The sequence below is a fragment of the Saccoglossus kowalevskii genome, chromosome 9, assembly GCF_978046115.1.
Source record: "Saccoglossus kowalevskii chromosome 9, keSacKowa6.1, whole genome shotgun sequence".
Taxonomy (NCBI): domain Eukaryota; kingdom Metazoa; phylum Hemichordata; class Enteropneusta; family Harrimaniidae; genus Saccoglossus; species Saccoglossus kowalevskii.
In genome coordinates, this window is record NC_140649.1 from 33,823,156 (window position 1) to 33,844,621 (window position 21,466).

Genomic DNA, 21,466 nt, shown 5'->3' on the forward strand with positions numbered 1-21,466 from the left:
CTGTGAACAATACAAAAAAAATTTAAATTATTGCCGGCTATGGGCATTTTTTTTTATTTATACATGTGAATTTGCTGAGAGGTATAGTAAATCTATAAAACTCATGATGCAGTGAAAAATCTATTCTATTTAATAATAATAAATGTTGTCATTGCATTGTTTGTATGATGGATCATTTAAATATCATTGACTTTTTTTAACCAGAAACACATGTATCATTTACATATAGTACATGTGCTACTAATAGAGAAAATATGGTACATGTTAAATCAAGCATTGTGTGTTATTTGCTAAAATTGCATTTCATTTCAGTGCTTTACAAGACATATTTTAATCTTGGGTAAACCACAGGATTTTAGACAGACAAGACATAAATTTGGATTTAAATCTTCACAAAAGGCAGATGTAATGCAAACATCAGCTGATCATGGTTTTACAACAGTGAATCTGTAAATTTGAGATAGTTGTGATGAGTAGATCGGCTGGTATTTTCACCGGCGATATGCAAATTAACATGTTATTTAATGACTGATATGTAAATCACATAAGTCAAACCTCTGGATGCCCGGTCCTCAAGTATTTCAAATACATGTGTTTTTTTTTAAATTGATGTTACAATACCTTTAAATAGGGTCACAATATCTCACGCAATAATGGTGGATTATGGTGTATTGTTTTATTTTGATAAACATTTATTGTTTGATACTTTCGTTGCTAATGCTCTGAGTGAGCGTGCGTCTGAACATATTTGCGTATGAATGTAATAGAACATCAGGTTAACGAATAACCATGCTGTATTTTCACTCGTGAATTTCCATACCCCACAAATGTCAGGGCAGGGCCATGGGTTCTGTCATATTTTTACATATAGTACATGTGCTACTAATAGAGAAAATATGGTACATGTTAAATCAAGCAATGCATTTTATTTGCTAATATGGAATTTCATTTCAGTGGTTTACAGGACATATTTTAATCTTGCGATTTTGCACAGAGGCATGACATAAATTTGGATTTAATTCTTCACAACAGATGTGATACCATAATAGTTTATGAGCAAATTCTCAAAAGACAAATATAATACAAATATTACAGTGAATTGGATTTCATTTATTTCTGAAAAATCATGATAAAAGCAGGCTAATAAGGTTAAGTTACAGCTTTGCAACAGAACATCTCAACATATTATAGACAATATTATAGATTCAATTATTAGACAAATTATACAAGTGGCACGCTGCTATGAATTCTTATTTATATACTTAAAATTAAATTGTCACATTTCAATACTGTACACGTACATCCCGGAATAGATCACTCGTATTTTGAACGTTTGTCGGCACACTCGAATATTAAAGTGCCATAGTCATCGCACAGCATCGTATTTGATACGGGTCCCATGTGATGTGTACATGTAAAATACGTCATTGCTTTACATGACATTCTAACTTGAACAGAGTACCGACTATGCTACTTTGAATTACTTTTATCCATAAATATACAAACAATTTGAAGCGAAATATTATAGTAGCATTTTAACAACAATTTTGGTGACAGAATGGTTAAGAAATAAAATCCTTTCATTTCACTTTGAATTTATTTATGTCACTGTTATTACTGAATAGGTAAATCAGACAATATAACATCTAGTGAAAATACTTTTTTGACTTATCATTCCAATTAAATTACATATGACAATCCTATGTGGTTTTCAGTAAAACATTTCATCTTAAACATCTTTAGAGTCTTAGTAATTGTAACATATCGTTAATACTGCTATTATGGAGCTTACAATCATTGTCCGAAACTTTTGCTGGTAAAAAGCGTATTTTTAAATACCTCATCATGCCCAACCTCATAATTCTGAAACAAGATGGGCGTGCAGTAAATTTCCATACCATGCACCGACCTGTTTGATCATATTTGGATAACAAACATATTTTGTTTATAGATTTGAAGCAGTGCGCATTCCATTCCAAACAGAACATTGCATTGCCGCAGCTGAAATTCATAATGAACTTGATCTTGACACTAGCGAATTTTGCTATCATGACTCGTCTTTATAAAACATGAACCACATCAGATACAAGTAGCTCTTTGAATACATCTGTTGATATTGGAATATCAAAGCACAGAAATATCAATCCACACTGTGAATGTTTCATATAAATGGTAGAAAGAAGATTAATAACCGCAATAAAATAATCACCAGTAGCTCGAATTGGAACCAATCCTCGGGGCAGAGCTACGTCACGAGATGTTCCACGTTGCTAAGGGACGACGTCAAAAGATCGATGTCGGATAAAAAACTTAATTCTTTTAGTTTTTTCTCAAAACCCCCCACTGAAACTTAATTGATAAATATTGATCATGGCATCAGACTACATTAGCCATTAAATAAAAATTGATAATCGGACAGTAGTATGGCATAGAAGTTGGTTGTAATAATGAAGCGGAATTTACACATACGTTTCAGGGTTCTGCGCATGCTCCAGGTCTATGATCTGAAATGGACCTCATTTGACGCACATATTTACACTCGGACCAAACCATTTTCTCGTCTTGGATGTGTTTTTTTCATTTTCTGTTATTTTTGTCTATGATTGGATAAAAAAAAAACAACTACAAAAACTCCAAGGTTTTTTTGACTTCATTAAAAAATAAAATCGTTTTTGTAGGATGGAAACTTTTTGTGGTCAAAAACCCCCCACCCCCAAACTAAAGCAAATAAGTTTTTTATTCGACATCGATCTTTTGACGTCGTCCCTAAGACGCGCACCACTGTACATGCATTTCTATAGGTTCTGTGCGCGCTAATGTGGAACGCCGGTCAAGCCGGTGAAAATTTGAGAAAACAACACAAACTCAACTTTGAAGTAATCCTGAACAACCAAATTTATATATGTTACACACGTAGGGCTATTCTTGTTACACTGTTCAGGGGAGTCTCAACAAGCATCCCAAAGTACCGTTTTCTGCAAGTTTTTGGCCTTTGCCAAGCGGTGAAAATGCCCGGATGTCCGCCCCCGAGGATAATAAATATGACAAAACCCCTACAAACTGGACAATACTCACCCTTGCAAGCAAGAAAAAGCCCCACTTAAGATTTGGGAAAAATCAAACACGAGGACTTGTTAAATTATTAACAATATTAATCAGACAGGGCCTGACTAGGGGATAGCAATCATGAGCTGAGGTTAGGAATTGAGTTTGAAGGGTTGAAGAGAGACTTACCGGATCAGAGTCCAATTCCACAAGCATTTGTTTAGTGGCATGTAATGTAGGATGTGCCCAAGGTGATGGCTCCTGCCAGTGCCGATTTAAATCAAAACCCATCAAGGAACATCTGACAATACAAAAGTAAATGATATGAGAAAATCTTTTGTCTATGCATACATCATCATTGTGCTTTATGTAGAGCAAATGTAAACTGGGGTGTCACATGTGAGGGTACTGTTCAAATAAAGCAAGCCATTTTTTTTTTTATTTGAGCAGGGTCCTACTGTAAAAGAATTAACTTTCACTGAAATTTAATTTCATAATTCTGTTTAGCGCATATTCACATGTATGTTGATTGTCCAATTAGCGTTTCACTGAAGCCGACCATCCATGGCCGTCCCTGTGCATGATTGTGTTAGGAAAAGATTATTTAACCTCAGTTAAATCAAATGATGTGATTGGGTGAACCAAGAACTTGGATCCATCAATCAGCATGCCTGTAACTACAACTCGCACCAATTTCGAATAAATTTTAAACCAAGTCAAGGCTTGGAGTGGGATTACTGCAAAGGTATAATGGTGAGGCACGGCCGAATATAAGAACCTTGGCTGGCAAAGATTCACATGAGTTTCAAATTTACAAATTTTAAAAATGAAATTCTATTGCAATTTCACTAACCAATGAAAATAGTGAAATTAAAACTCGGTGAATTATTAATACACTTTCAGGATTCACCACTATAACTAATGTATCATGCATGGTACTTCTGAGATGTATCAGAACATGATTATTATGCACTGCAGGTAAAATATATTCTTCCCTGACTGTGGGTGAACTTATCTTTTTGTTATTCATGGTCTGACTTTTTCCACATGTGCTGTTGGTGTCTGATGGTTTAACTACTGTAAGCGTTTTCTCCCACACCGTTACAGTACAAGGATCTATTACTAAGCTGTGTAAACATCTCTTCCTTTGAGTTACATCATTATTTAATAATTTCATATGTATGCCGAGTCTTGTTATACTTTAAAACAGTACCCATTAGACAGCAACAAATAAAGATATATTTGTAATGTTAAAATAGGTGACAATATCATTTACATCAAAACACACAGGCACCAAGTTCTGTCTATGTCAGATGGTGACGTCTGGCACAAAAAGCAACCAAACAGCACTATTGTTTACTGGAAATCTACACTTCATGTTGGGTTGGGCGGTATGCAACCATGTCACAGACGTCCGGTGTGAAGTTTTTTTGTTTTTTATTGATAGACCAACGAATGGAGTTGCCATCCTCACCATCATTGTGTTTTGACACCTCTTTAGCGATTGGTGATAGTTCTGAGGAACATTACTACCAACAAAATAATATGAAGGACAAGTTTTATTTCGGTATTTATTTGACTTAATTATTTATGTAAGGGAAATAATTTGTGTATTTTATTATTTATTTTTGCTAGACCATTTAAATAAAAAAATTATTTATTTACAAAAATACAGTAAAAAAAAAATAATATAGAGCACAACCCAAAACATTTCAGCATTTATTTTGGCTTTATTCTTGTAACTGTAAAAAAAATTGAATTATCTTGTAAAATACTTTAGCTGGAATTAATTTTCACTGAAAAAAATGTTGTGTGTTTTGTATGGAATTTATTTTCACTGATTTTAGACGAGTTAAATATGTAGAATAACAGGTTTTTTTATTTTCACTGAATCATTCCTTCAGTGAAAATAATTAATTAATAATTAATTCCAAATGAAAAAAAAAGTAATTTACAGTATCTGGTATGTTAATAAGAGCATGAATATTAATAAGATCTTGCTTATTAATGAGTGAACCTTGCGGACAGCCAGCTACCTACTTCATGTATACTGAATTATTCATTGTCTCTTTAATGCAGTTTAAGCCGAATTTAAATTTTACACTACTGTGCATAATACTGCACAATGTATACAATGCATTATGGGTAAACACTTCCCATTGTAGAAAATAGAAAACTATTATCACCCCGGAAACTCACTAAATTAAATGTAAATTTTTTAAAACTGTTTTAACAATATTCAGATTCATATCAACAACAACAAATGACATTTTCAACCCAAATCCAATCCAAACCAATCGCAGAACAAAATTTTGAGATATGTAGAAATAAGTAATCTCATAGAACTTAGAAGCTAGAACAAAAATGCAATTTTTTTTTTTCATTTTTTGATATTCGCATGGCACAAAAGATCGATACCTTTTCGATTACATTATTTCACTCTTCTAAATCCAGGAGCTTTCACAGTAAGTGGTTGAAACTCCGGGGAGCTGGTAGAATAACTGAGGTAGATTTTTAGTTGAGGATGATATTTTGTTTGATCTTGAACGGAACATCAAAGTCAATTGCATATACTTGCCAAAGACTTTGCCTTGGTGTCTTTTGAATAATACTGATATTTCCAATAATATTCCTTTACCCTATTACCCCATTTGGCCTTCATAATTGGTGCCATCTAAAAAAATGGTTTGGGCTTTCTACTATCAAATGCAATTTTTTGAAAAATGTAACTTCTTTTTTGTAATTTTTTTGCCCCCTACAAAAACATGTTCACATTTCTATTGGTCACCCTGTAACTACAGAGGTCACAAGATTGTGCAATTTTAATTTCATCAGAGACTAATACAAAATTTTTAATATTTTTCATTGGGAGGGGGGGGGGGTGTCAATAATCACGAACTTTTATCAGTTAAAATGATAGCACCTTATTATACAATTTTGATGAAATTTTTAGAGATAACATTAACAAGAAAAAAATACCTCAAAATATATTCTAATTATGCAATTCCAAAAACAACAGTCAGGGTAAAGAGGATTGCATTTGTTAATAGCTCACCCACTAATTACCTTTCCTTAATTAAAGCTTAGTTTTAATGTTAAGATAGAAACTGAGCTACTTATCATTGGACAGTCAGATACTCTACAAACCAAGTGTGAAAACTATGAAACTTTCAAAGAAAAATCGTTTTCTTTCAATAAATACAATTTATCATACACAATACTGCATTCAAGCTCTCAGTTTTCTTGTTCATAAGAATATTCACATTGACTCATAATTTACTAATTCAATTGACTGTTTTGAGACAGCTCATTGAGGCTCAATTTAGAGAATGTGTCCACTTATTAGTCCTTTTATTTGTTTTATTATTATTAAAATAAAGCACACCATAGTATTTCTTTTATGTTCAGGAAGATCCAGGTGCAACATTGCAATCAAAGTAACACAGATGAATAAAATTAAAATGAACTCCAAGTCTTACAATGCATGCTCATTTATAATCTGTCTATTGTTTGCAACAAAAAACAATAGAATTACTACCGGTAATGAGCATGCAAATGTAACGGTCAGGCCTAATTTTAATTTTCAATTGCTTTGGTAATCATAAATAAGTGTTAATTTATCCAAGCAATCAGTGTCAAGTGTTGTTGAATTACATTAATCTGTAGTCTTTTGGGGCGATAAACTACACAAATAGGCACAGTGATTGCTGATATTAAATCTGTCTATTCATGCATTTGTCTGTTAGCGTTAACTTAGTTTCCCCTCTGTGAAGGAGATCTCAGGGAACTCAAGTATTGCAGGAAATTAGTTCTCAGGAACAACATCCTTGGTTTTCACTTTACATGTCAATTGCACAGAATAAAATAAGCAAGTAAATACTATGGATATCCTCCATGGATAGATCAATTGATAAATTTATACGTGAAACAAATTTTTTATTTCATTGTTTTTTTTTAATAATAATGAATGATACCGGTACAATTAATTTGTTTTTCTTTCTTCAGCTTTTTATCATTTTGATAATTTTTCTGGAGTGGGAAACTTTGTGCCTAAAATAAAGAGTGATTACCATATTAAGATGGACCTGTATTGATAGGTTGAGTAAAAAAAAAAAAAAAAAAAAAAACGTTTTTGTCCTGGGAAGGAATCCGATATTCATATGCATTAAGATTGATACAGATTTAAAAATCTCAAGGTTTGGATTTCTTTGTGTGCAGATTATGGCTGTAATTATAGGATGTGCACACACTTCCTGAGTGTAAAGTAAACAACTTGTTTACATTTAGTGTACACAAAGTCTTAAGAGCCACATCTTGCTAGAGATACTGTTATCTGGGTTTTACAAATTGCACTTGCTGGTCACACAAAAATTTAAATTGGTTCACATTTCATAGTGACGGATATGATTTCCAAACTTGAAGATAAACATATAAAAATTGTTAATGTAACCATGAGAAGAAGACAATTATAAGATAAATTTAATCAAAATCTTGAAAAATATACAAAGAACACATACCAAACTCAAACTTGGCTAAGATCCAAAACTGGATACCATCATTATAAAAACATCATCTTGGCAAGAAAATGATGGCATGACATTAATAATAATTAAAATCAAGAGACAGACAGATATATCTGAACTGAATACAGTATAACTCCCACAATGTCAAGGTGTGATACCAGACATTCCACTCTTTCCAAGAGATTATGTCAGCTGTCAATTAAGTTGAAACCGAAAGATTATCTAAAAGGTTTACAATTTCATTGTTATCCATGTTTTAGATCCAAGGTTTAAAACTTTCTCATTTGTGTGTGAAATTTAATAAGATTTAATCATTATATTATCTTTACTTAAGTATATGCAAGTTCATTGTGGGTACATTAGTTATTTTCATTGGAAAGTCAGTCAGTTTTTAGTTTTCGAATCACATCTTTCAGATTTCACAATGTCTATTTCTACTATTTTCACTCACTGATTCATGTTTTTTCCTGCCAAAATTAACTTTTTGAATAATAATTTGCAATGATTCTCAGGAATGAAATTTCATGAAAGTAACTGAAATTAAATGCTTATTGCTACAAAACTGTCTGATTTTTTTGTATGTTGTGAAATAATCTGACAAGCTGATGATGAGTTGTAAAATATAAGTCAGTCATAAAAAATTTGAAATGAACTGTGATTATATATACAAGTTTTAGTACAAGTGGACAAAAATTACTTTAGTTGACAACTACAGACATGATAACCCCAACACTTTGCCATTTCAATATCATTAAAGGCAAGGTAATAATTACATGTGTGTACTGTAATAGCTGGGAAAATAACAAGGTAACTAAGAAATCCATATGTAGATTACAACACAAATTCTGTGACAAATTCATGAGACAAAAAAATCTGTGATTTTTGTGATACCCTCAAATTGTCTAATCATGAAAATTTCAGACGACCAATATGTAAAAAACAAAGTGTCAATAATAGAAAACCATGACATTGTGTTTTTCCCCATGAATTACTGCCATAATCAAGAAAATGGTAACAACTGTTAGAATCACAAATACAACCTACATTGTGCTACAATTATACAATATTTAAGACTAAAGCTGATGTGACACTAATACCAAAAGCATTATCAGATCAAACCACTAGGGTTAATCAAGTATTTTGGACTCCAAATGAGAATAAAGTACTTATTACTGTAGAGGTAATCAGACCGTGGTAATGACGAAGCTAATTACAATCGAACTATAATAAGATAATTGTCATTCATTTCATGAGTTCCTGTGTTCTAATCAATACAAAGCTAATTATCCAAACAGTGTTCGTTTCACTTTTCAAGCCACCTGAGTAGATATGCTGACTTCACTGAAAGAATATGTACAGGAAAAAACGACAAACATAGAAATCTTTAAGTGGGATACAAGCATCCATATGTCGATGCATGTTAGCTTGTTGGCATTATTGAATTTACAACTATCTCAACATTTCAAGCTATTCCAAAATGATCATTTTGATGCTTACACTTTCAGCACATTTTTGGGAGATTCTGTTGCTAGGTTACGAGCAGAAAAAAAGCTGTATTTGCCATGTTTTGTCACCACTTAGACACAGATGAGATGCATAAATTAAAAGGTGAACATTGAAAATTCCAGGATGGGGGTCGCAGCTAGGGCACAATGCAAAATATTTTTTTCTTTCAAGTTTCGAGCATGACTTTTTTTCTTCTTCTTTTTTTTTTCTGGAATAAAGTTACTCAACATTGTTTTCAGATTTCATTCTTTATACATGTATTTCCGATTAAATTTGAAATAGATTGAATCATTGTTACTGCCAGCTTCTGTTTTTCCTGTGTAAAATGTACACAGGTTAATTTTGTCAAAGGTGAACTTTGATAAGACTCTGTAAGTCAAAATTTAAGGAAGTCCCTGACATAACGGAAGGCACTCAAGTAATCAGAGCAGTATCCAATACATGTATGTAGATGTAACAAATAAAAATGTTGTTGGAAAGATTCCAAGATGTCTGATGTTGCACATTTTAATTTGAGGCAGGACATAAAAAAAAATTCTTGTTAATCAAACTCGCTCGCACCTGCCAGATTGCATTTTGAAATTTTTGTTTTTTGGAATTGTTTCAAAAAATCAGTTGACGAATGGCAGCACTGTGAGATTCTCACAAAGATCTTAAATCCAGAGCTGACTGTGTGTTCACCAACCACCCTCATAGCCATTGTTCACTGCTGATGATAGCTTGTTTCAATGTTTGCAATATTTTATTTGAAGTTTATGCATTTTGTCATGGTTTCAAAGATGTTCAAGACAAGTACAACCATTCATACTTTTTGGCAAATTCTGAAAAAAACTTGTACATGATTTTTTTTGTACGGTCTTATGCAAATAAATAATAATAATAATATGTTGTAGGGACTCACTTATTTGCTTTGTGTGAAATCGTTTCTATAGTGAAATGTTAATGGCAAAAAAAAAATTTCAAGCAAATATTAATTAAGAGTATATTGCTTCAATATTAAGAGCACACATACCATACTGCTAAAAGTCGTTTGGATGTTATATATTATATTATGTTTGCTTCACTGTGTGTGAAAAAAAAGGCTTTCCAAATTTTATGATCATTTTGTAAATGTCAAATGTAACCTGAATACTTGATCAACATGTTTGTTATAAAATATCTATGTAATCTGTGAAAAACTGCACATTCCTAATGACTTCAAAGGAATCAATTTGACCCCCCCCTTCCATTTTGGTGCATATAGTAGCTAAGCAATTAGAGTGGAAACCTTTTTATAATACAGTTAATTTCATCAACTGTGGTGTGTATCAGTATCCATTGCACTAGTCAATATTGTGACTGTTCACAGAGAATGAACACAATTCCCTTGGCCACTCAGTTCTTGTAGGAATACAAAGGAGGATATTAACAGTTATTTTCTTGGAAAAAGTTGTCAGAAATAGATCGTAGTGAGTTGAGGTAGGGACTACTATATGTTTGACGGGTCTATTCAAAATATAACAAGATTGTAATGTACTGATGGGTTTATTGAATTTTCATTTCTCAACAAGCAATCCAAGGTGGACACTTTTTTTAAAAAACATTCCGCGTTGACTCTGTTGTGCAGTACAAAAGAAGTGACACATGACCAGTTTATGAGACATCTGTGCAAACTGGGATCAATGAACTTTTGATTCACCTGAAAGTGTTGTCAGAATCATGTCAACGTTGTTTAGCTGCGAGTCCATTAAAACATGTTTGGAAATTCTGCCTCAAAAATTTTGCTAATAAATGTATGGAATTATCTTTTTAAAAATATTTTTAATAATTGTTTCATTCAAGTAGATCAGGCACTCTGTTACAAGGTTTTATGCAACCAGCTTACAATGAACAATGAATGTAAACTGCTATAATTTGAAATGTATTATCCTGAATTCTGTAGCAGTGGGGTCCTAATGAAAATTTTGTTGTCAAGAACACAATTAAATTATCAATTCATGAAATTTGGAGATGCTGAATATATTGTTCTAGTTACAGACATCAAGTTACGAACATTGTGTTACGAACCATAGTTCATAAACCATGCCCACTTTTGCAAAACCACGTCCAAATTGTAACTTGATTCAATTAACTGTTAACAGAACTTTGAGTTATGAGTAACCTATAATTTTGTTTTTGTTGAATTTAGTAACTCAAACTTGAATTAACAGTTAACCGAACTGTTACGGACAACATAGAATTTTTGTTTCGTTGTTCGTAACTCAAAGTTCTGTTAATTGTTAATTGGACATTGAGTTATAATTTGGGTGCGATTTCACAAAAGTGGGCGTGGTTTATGAAATATGAGCATGGTGATTTTTGTAACTCAATGTTTTCATAACTTGATGTTCATAACTTGATGTCCGTGACTCGAACAATTCAGCATCTCTGAAATTTGTAGCAGCAGAAATTAAATGGATTATGTAGGCAAATACAGTGACTAGCGCAATGTACATTGTATGTAGCTTGTTTTGCATTAATATTTTTATCCTGGATTTGCATTGTCCTTGTTATGTATATCCAATTTAATTCCTTTCAATACTCTGTAACAATAGTATGACCTAGCACACTCACCTATAATTTCCCAGATATACACCATCTGGATTCAACATTGGTATGATCTTGAACACTATGTGGTCTCTCAAAACTTTAGCTATCGGATGATTACTGACCAAGAAATCAATGATACCTATGATAGAAACAGATTATATGAAGTCATGTTGAAAAATTTATATTTCCAAATGTTCGATACTTGGAAATTACATATCATGTTTTTAGAGAATTTTAATTATGTCATTTCAAGTTTACAGATCAGAAAAGAAAGACAGTTATCTATAATTTAGGGCCAACAAAAGTCACAAATCTTGCATGGACATGATACCCCAAAAAATAATTTGTGAGAATTGTGTACACATCAAAAATTGGATGGAATACTGTAAACTCAATAGAAACGAACCTTGACAGACGAACGAAGCAGGAGTTTCTCCAGGATGGACCCTAGCAGTGATGAAAATAACTCTTTTCACAATCTCAGGATCCAAGTTATCTACAAATCAAATCATATTTTCATGTTTAAAATTAAAATAAACAAGTCATTGTCAATGACAAAGTTCACATTCAGTTTTTAGTGACAGTGTAAGGAAAACTTTTTTAATAATGATATACAGTTCTGTTGTGGCATTTAAATAATTTTGGCTTTGTTCTGGCATCCAGCAATCAATACTATTTTGTTGACTTTTTGTAATTTCAATATCAAATTCTGACCTAGCAGACGTGCATTACCGGATTACGACAGTACGCTGATTTATCGACCTCCGCTATACACAAGTCTTTATTCTGTTTCGCTATACTGTTCCCCTTTGCGTATATCCTTGAAATAACCATATAATATGCCAAGTTTGAGATACAAAGCTTAATGGATGGGAGGAGACAAGTCATCATTTTCAGACTTATAACCCTGAATGGGAGACTGAACTTAGGTGAAAGTGTAACTTAAATACTAAAATAATTCATTCTATAAATAGTAGTAAAGCTTCTAAGAGAATTAAAGAAGCCATCTGGGGATGGACGAGAGAAGTAGCTAGCACACAGTAACAGTAATCACAAGGTTGCAAACGCTATAGGGTTGCGGCAGTATGACTTTAAATTGACCTTACCTGGTGATGTGATGGTAAGAAGATCTAGACGTCGTTGTTGCTGTGGAAGATTGGAAGGAAATTAAAAGATTACGCCGCAGTGAATATTCTAGTGATATAATCTGGGAACTCAAGGACAGGAAATTATACTCGTGTAATTACATGTAATTGGAAAACGACACTGTGTATAGATTTGTCCATGTTTTTTTTATTTCCCTGTACAATGAAATCTGTCTAAACTGAAGACGAAAAGTATGAGAAAAGTGGTCAGTTTACAGAGGTGTTCAGTTTATACAGGTCTCACAAAACTGTCAAACAAAGAAATGATTTCTTTTAACAGAGGTGTTCACACAGGTTGAAACCTATTTAAACAAAACACCAAAGAGGCAAAGAAAAGTGTTCAGACTATAAAGGTGTTATACAGGTATTAGAGAAAAAACACTTTCAAGACAAAACACCAAAGAACTGAGAACATTTCAGTTTACAGAAGTGTTCAGTTTATACAGGTCTTTACAGAGAAACATGTCTAAACCAAACATCAAAGAGACTGGAAAAAGTGTTCAGTTTACAGAGGTGTTCACATAGAGGTGTTACAGTAAAACTAAATTAAACTGATCATCAAAGGGAGACAGAAAAGTGTTCAATTTACAGAGGTGTTCACATAGAGGTGTTACAGTAAAACTATTTTAAACTGATCATCAAAGAAAGTCAGAAAAGTATTCAATTTACAGAGGTGTTCACATACAGGTATTACAGTAAAACTAATTTAAACTGATCATCAAAGGGAGTCAGAAAAGTGTTCAATTTACAGAGGTGTTCACATAGAGGTGTTACAGTAAAACTAATTTAAACTGATCATCAAAGGGAGTCAGAAAAGTGTTCAATTTACAGAGGTGTTCACATAGAGGTATTACAGTAAAACTAATTTAAACTGATCATCAAAGAGAGTCAGAAAAGTGTTCAATTTACAGAGGTGTTCACATAGAGGTGTTACAGTAAAACTAATTTAAACTGATCATCAAAGGGAGTCAGAAAAGTGTTCAATTTACAGAGGTGTTCACATAGAGGTGTTACAGTAAAATTAATTTAAACTGATCATCAAAGGGAGTCAGAAAAGTGTTCAATTTACAGAGGTGTTCACATAGAGGTGTTACAGTAAAACTAATTTAAATTGATCATCAAAGGGAGTCAGAAAAGTGTTCAATTTATAGAGGTGTTCACATAGAGGTGTTACAGTAAAATTAATTTAAACTGATCATCAAAGGAAGTCAGAAAAGTGTTCCATTTACAGAGGTGTTCACATACAGGTATTACAGTAAAACTAATTTAAACTGATCATCAAAGGGAGTCAGAAAAGTGTTCAATTTACAGAGGTGTTCACATAGAGGTGTTACAGTAAAACTAATTTAAATTGATCATCAAAGGGAGTCAGAAAAGTGTTCAATTTATAGAGGTGTTCACATAGAGGTGTTACAGTAAAATTAATTTAAACTGATCATCAAAGGGAGTCAGAAAAGTGTTCAATTTACAGAGGTGTTCACATAGAGGTGTTACAGTAAAACTAATTTAAACTGATCATCAAAGGGAGTCAGAAAAGTGTTCAATTTACAGAGGTGTTCACATAGAGGTGTTACAGTAAAACTAATTTAAACTGATCATCAAAAGGAGTCAGAAAAGTGTTCAATTTACAGAGGTGTTCACATAGAGGTGTTACAGTAAAACTATTTTAAACTGATCATCAAAGGGAGTCAGAAAAGTGTTCAATTTACAGAGGTGTTCACATAGAGGTGTTACAGTAAAACTAATTTAAATTGATCATCAAAGGGAGTCAGAAAAGTGTTCAATTTATAGAGGTGTTCACATAGAGGTGTTACAGTAAAATTAATTTAAACTGATCATCAAAGGGAGTCAGAAAAGTGTTCAATTTACAGAGGTGTTCACATAGAGGTGTTACAGTAAAACTAATTTAAACTGATCATCAAAGGGAGTCAGAAAAGTGTTCAATTTACAGAGGTGTTCACATAGAGGTGTTACAGTAAAACTAATTTAAACTGATCATCAAAAGGAGTCAGAAAAGTGTTCAATTTACAGAGGTGTTCACATAGAGGTGTTACAGTAAAACTATTTTAAACTGATCATCAAAGGGAGTCAGAAAAGTGTTCAATTTACAGAGGTGTTCACATAGAGGTGTTACAGTAAAACTAATTTAAACTGATCATCAAAAGGAGTCAGAAAAGTGTTCAATTTACAGAGGTGTTCACATAGAGGTGTTACAGTAAAACTAATTTAAACTGATCATCAAAAGGAGTCAGAAAAGTGTTCAATTTACAGAGGTGTTCACATAGAGGTGTTACAGTAAAACTATTTTAAACTGATCATCAAAGGGAGTCAGAAAAGTGTTCAATTTACAGAAGGGTTCACATAGAGGTGTTACAGTAAAACTATTTTAAACTGATCATCAAAGGGAGTCAGAAAAATGTTCAATTTACAGAAGGGTTCAGCTTATAGTGATCTTGAGGAGAAACCTGTTTGAACTGAAGACCAAATAGACTGAGAAAAGTATTTAGATTACACATGTTCACATACAGAAGGTTCAGTGAAACAAGTCTAAATACTAAAGAGACAGAAAAAAAAGTTCAGACTATAGAGACCAAGACCGAGAAAGATGTTCAGTTTATAGCTCTTATAGAGAAACATGTCCAAATTGAACACCAACTGAGAAGTGTTCAGATATAGAGGTGTTATAGTGAAACCAATCTAAATCAATAACCAAAGACAGAAAAAAATGTTCATTTTACAAAGGTCTTTTGGAAATGATTCTTATATACAAAAGTTGTAACAGGCATTAATAATTCACTGATTTTAAATTATGTTATTTTTATTAATTAATACAATTCACTAAATTAAATTTTAGAGAACATGTAACATAACAACAGAAACCCAATAAATTGCTCAAAGCATCTAAATAGTGAAATTGAATGCCAATGAAAATAAACGATTTCACAATACTTTATTTTGAAATTCACAATAGAATTAATTTTTTCTAGAAATTTTGAGCCACCTAATTCTAGATTTTAATTATTAATTTCTGATTCAAAATGGCTTACCAAGATTAATATTACAGGGGAATTCAAAAGGTTATCATTACTATCTCTAGAGCAGATAAATAGCTGAAAAAAAGGTCTGTTTTGTGATACTGATAGCCTGTGTCTTTCAGCAGCTCTCCTCAGGAAATAAATATGTAGGGCAGGTTTGTTCCATCAGTTTAAAATATATGAAACAATTACCCATCCATGTGGAACTTGTTACAGTGAAACGGAGTACTGTAGAATACTTTATTTTCGCTTGGAATTTATTTTCACTATTTTCGCTGAAGGGATGATTCTGTGAAAATAAAATCCAGCGCATATACTTTTTTTCCTATATTTCACATTAAACTCATCAAAAATCAGTGAAAATAAATTCTAAGCAAAATGCCCAAAAAGCCTTTTCAGCGAAAATTAATTCCAGCAAAAATAAAGTATTCCACAGTATTTTGTTTCCCTTATAATGGAGATGGTCTCCTCAAATGCATGTATAGCTTTCATAGGTTTAGTATGAACTTACCACACTCAGACATAAAAGCTCTCTAGTGAAGTAATCTGTATCACGTTTTTCCAACGTATCAAGGTACGTTTGCTGTCTTGTGTACGAGTATGGAAAACAATAAGAAAACTGGTACACATCATCTTCACGGTCAAAAGCAAATGCAAACGAAAGTACATAATTCTTGCGATGATCAGGACATCGGTAGTAGTAGACATTTTTTGCCGGTATCCTCTGCCTGCAATAAAACAATAGAACATATAATATTGAAAATTAATTAAAAAACAAAAAAAAACATATTAAAGTATTGTCAGCAATATTTTGCTGAAAGCCTCCTGAATTTTGAGAAACTTGGGCCAACGAACAAATCTACAAATTAAATCTAAACATCCACAAGCTATCCGGAAACCTTAGAGATACATATATATCTATAATTAACTATTATCTCTACCGTACTACAAAGAATTCCACATGCAATTCGGTGACTTGAGGACAACAACAAGATGCTGAAACTCAATCATGAAAGAATCTTAAGCTATAGGCAAGAAACATCTGATCATGATATCTCAAGATTGCAGTAATTTTGTCATTGTACATATAACACATTGCTTCATACGTCAATGGCTTGCAATAAAATGCAGGAGCGAACACAGCTATTTTCCAATTTTTTTCCCATACAACTACTGGTAGTATATCCGTACATGTATAAATCATCAGCGAGTCTGTACACAGCTGAATCGATTTTTGACCTTTTGATGACTGTAGGGAATAGAGAATAAAGAAGGTCTTGATGGAAGCTTTTTTTTCAGGTCCCAAATCATCAGACATCAATAATTTGTATTTTTTCGATACATTGAAATATTAAATTACATTGTATAAGCTACAATGTCACTTGTTTTATGCAAAATTTATAATGGTGTCTGTGTGCATTAAATCCGACCATAAATGCAAACAACCCAAACTATTTGAACCACACATTAGATCTCCATTTTTGAGAGTGTATCATTGCTCATCTGAACAATCTATGTTTAAATGCCAGAGGGTGGGCACTGAGTGGGACTTCAGATTATTAGCCCAGCATATGCATATAAATGTAAAGAAGAGTAATTCTAGGACAAATCTTTTCCGGATCACAGTACAACCTGTTCTAACATATGTAAGGAAGCTTATTGACTTACTTGAACAAGCTAAAGAATTATAGAAGAATATGGCTAACTACCGGTACTAACAAATGTGAACAAAATAACGTTGCAATGCTATAGTCCAGTATAATGACAAAACAAAAAATAATATACACTACTTTGTTGCTATAACAACAACCATCATATTAAACAAAATCTTAAAAGTTTGGAATTGGCTTGAATGCATGTATGTGATATTTAGATTAGGCCCAATCAAATGTGACCTTAAGCAAGTCAGTTAATTATTTGCCTAAATTTGTTTTATCCTGACTGACATTCTCAAAGTTTTGTTACTCTAGAAATACATTCAATGCAATGCTTCCTGTATTAAAAACACAAAGCATTATAATCATAGAAATGACGTTTGAGTTTCCTGTATATAAACTTTCTATGACAGAGATTTACCCTGTTAATGCGCATGGTATTTGCGACCACACTGTTATAAGATGTACAGCTTCGTCCATTGTATTGCGACAATACATACTGTGTTAAGCTGACGATTATATTTTTTGCACAAGAAACGTTCATGATTTGATAATTCTGTGAAAGTCACGCTGTCTTAAAGTTCTGTTATCAGTTAATCTGATAGAAGTTTTTAACATGTACAGTAAATTGAGCCATGAACCAAAATCGGTTGTGTTGTGTATGGCAGATTTAGTACCGTAGTTCAGCCTGTAGTTTGTTATCTGGACAACTTAAAATCCTGTCATACAACATGGTTTTGGATTATCATCCAAGCATGTGCTCAGCACAAAAGCCTGAAAAGTGTGAAATGTTCAAAGTTCACAGTGGCAACAAATGTCATATGAAATGCACAGGTACAAAAAATGGCTGTGCATCACAATCTTTCCCATGGGTACGATTTCCATTGATTTATTAAGAAGGCCTCATTTGAATCATCGGTTAGAAAGTCATGCAATTAGCCCTGATGACATCCTAAGTTGCTGAAAACAGCACAATTCTCAACTTTGAGGTAATCCTGAGGAACCAAATTTATATATGTTGCATGGGTAGAGATAGTCCTTGTTACATTGTTCAGGAGAGTCTCAACAGCTAGCCCAAAGTACAGTTTTCAGCCTTTGTTTTTACTGAAAATTATTGCAAGGCTGTGAAAATGTCTGGATGTTTACCCCCGAGAATAGGATGGCATATCAGGAATTATTTGGCTGAATATTTCATTCATAGACACTCTGATTCAAGACATGTAATTCATTGATGCAATTGAAGGCAATTGCAGAGATGTATGAATAGCTCTGGTGTCTATCAGAATATCTAGATATAACTTTATCAGTATTTGCCCTTAAAATTGGGTTCCCTCCAGCTTCTGAAGCTGATTTACATGTGTAGAATACTGAATAACATGATAGCCAGATTTTAATTATTCCTAAAGCTGTTGTAATTAACAATTAACTGAAGACTGATATAGCTGTTTAAGATGCATAATGTGAAAGAAATATCAATCAAGCTAGTCAATTTTCAAGTAATGCATTAATCTGACATAGGAATGACGCAGGTGCCCCACATATAAAAATCAAATAAACAATACGACTACTTGTTTTCAAAACGACATCAAACATTTTTTTTTTTTTCACTAAAAACAATGAAACTATTTGTTGACACCGCTCTGAAATGAGCAAACCTGATAAAGTTCCTCCCAAATTACCTCCATATACATATATATAGTACCTCCAGGCTAGCCCTTTGCTGAACAAGTTAATAGATAATAATACAACAAGCAGCCTCTCGGCTGAGATAGCTCCGCTGTTAGCAATGCACATTTCAATTAAAGAACAGAAGATATCATTAGGAAACAATAGAGAACAATACGTATAGTATCAAGCAATGAGACTTGCTGTTTTCAACAAGAATTCAAAAATATCACTTTTTACGAAAAATTACAGAAATATTCCCCAAAATTAGAGAATTAAAGATATCATTACAAAATGAACAAATCTGAGAGAGGTCCACATGTAGTACCTATATATGTATTATCAAAGCAATTGCACTTGCGGTTTTTAACAAGAAGTCGAAAATATCACTTTTTACTAAAAATGACAAAAATATTCACCAAGATTAGAGAATTAAAGATATCATTACAAAATGAACAAATTTGAGAGAGGTCCACATGTAGTACCTATATATGTATTATCAAAGCAATTGCACTTGCGGTTTTTAACAAGAAGTCGAAAATATCACTTTTTACCAAAAATGACAAAAATATTCACCAAAATTAGAGAATTAAAGATATCAATTTTTTCATTACAAAATGAACAAATCTGAGCAAGGTCCACATGTAGTACCTATATATGTAATATAAAAGCAATTGGACTTGCGGTTTTTAACAAGAAGTCGAAAATATCACTTTTTACCAAAAATGACAAAAATATTCACCAAAATTAGAGAATTGAAGATATCAACATGAAACGAACAAACCTAAGAGAGGTCTACCCAAGGTACATATACACCAAGTATCAAAGCATTCAGGCTTGTAGTTTTCAAGAAGAAGTCGAAAAAGTAAAACATTGACACGGACGACGACGGACAATCACTCATATGATAAGCTCCGCTCGACAAAGTCGACAGCGGAGGTAAAAAACAAAAACAATAACTTTAAGGCATTTTTTTTTATTTTTAAATAAAAGTTTAGTCGTGATGAAAAAAGGAACCAAGATAAAGGAGGGAAAAGGCATATATCATACAATAGTAATGTTTTTATCTTATCTATTCAATTTTTAATTGAATTTCAAATGAACTCAGTTACATATTTAACTATATTTTCTCTATGGTTGCAATAAAGTTCTTATCTCACATTGCCTACAAGGATCTCAGCACTGATAAGAACATTTATGTTTTTGAGATAACAAGAATATTTTTGAATTATTATTGTAATATAATATTTAATTTCAAAAGCTATTGTTAGAAAGCTTGATTATAGAAGCTCAGAATTGTCAGGTTTATTTCTAAATAACATTTGTTATTTTCTTTGTAAACTTAAGTTTGTCTATTATTCATCAGTCTTGAAGGAATCTTACTGGAGGTTTGGCATTTGAAATGATAAGCCTACAGAAAACAACATCTATGATCGGTTAAAGCGGCTTATTTGAATACTCATTTCATCAGCATTCTTAGCACTGACACAGATAACAATGAATTCAATAAAAACATATGATCTATGAGTAAATTATGATTAACAATAAAATATTGGTCAGACACAAAGTCAAATTATGTAAAAGGCTCGATAAAAATTTTAACATGATAAGAAAAAGAAGAAAACAAAACTAAGGTACGCGATAATGCCTGCAGCTTGACATGAGAATATATCAAGCTAGATAAGAATAGTATTTATTCCAGGGCAGTGTGCCCTCTAACAGAACTGACTTTGTAGAGTCAAAATAAAATCCTCTAAAATCAAGTTGAATCAGCTTGTTGATTGTCAATTTTTTGGATGTTTGATTGTTTTTTTTTAACTTTCACTGGAAAATAATTGATAAACAGTATTCTCATCGATGGCGAATATGTACCCCTAAAGAACACCAAGATGTGTGACACGGACATCCGATCAGAAAAAAACCTTGTTTTATTATTTTATTTCCTGGGCTCTTATACTTGTCTGATGTCTGTTTTTACATGTACATAAAATACACATGGTGTGGTGTGATGTGAATAAAGCCCTTATGAAGCCTACTCAGCATATTGTCCTAAATTTATACAAATTTTATTATGCCATATTCTTGATAATATCATGTAGTATAGATTTCCTCATATCATAAAATGACACAAAATGAACATTATATATTGTATTCTGATTTGCTTATCTTTGTTGTCCTGAACTCTTTGAGTACCAAAGTTAACTTCAGGCATCATCAAAAAAAAATTTTTCATTTTCACATAAAATTTGTTTTTATTTGGTTCAAAATTAAGATTTAATACAGTGAAAACTACAAACAATGTGAATAAATTTACCCAAATTTAA

General features: G+C 32.4%; 1 protein-coding gene across 2 annotated transcripts in view; it reads right to left on the reverse strand.

Moving 5' to 3' along the window:
* The window catches only part of LOC100375368 (cytosolic carboxypeptidase 6-like), a 54,868-nt gene that overhangs the window by 9,232 nt on the left and 24,170 nt on the right, over positions 1-21,466 (reverse strand). For both annotated transcript variants that reach the window (XM_085503836.1, XM_085503837.1), the window contains exons 5-9: positions 16,334-16,550; positions 12,749-12,788; positions 12,049-12,138; positions 11,667-11,781; positions 3,235-3,346 (exon numbers count right to left, since the gene is read on the reverse strand). In XM_085503836.1, coding sequence (XP_085359962.1) covers positions 3,235-3,346; positions 11,667-11,781; positions 12,049-12,138; positions 12,749-12,788; positions 16,334-16,550 — 574 coding nt within the window. The remainder of the gene's footprint in view (positions 1-3,234; positions 3,347-11,666; positions 11,782-12,048; positions 12,139-12,748; positions 12,789-16,333; positions 16,551-21,466) is intronic.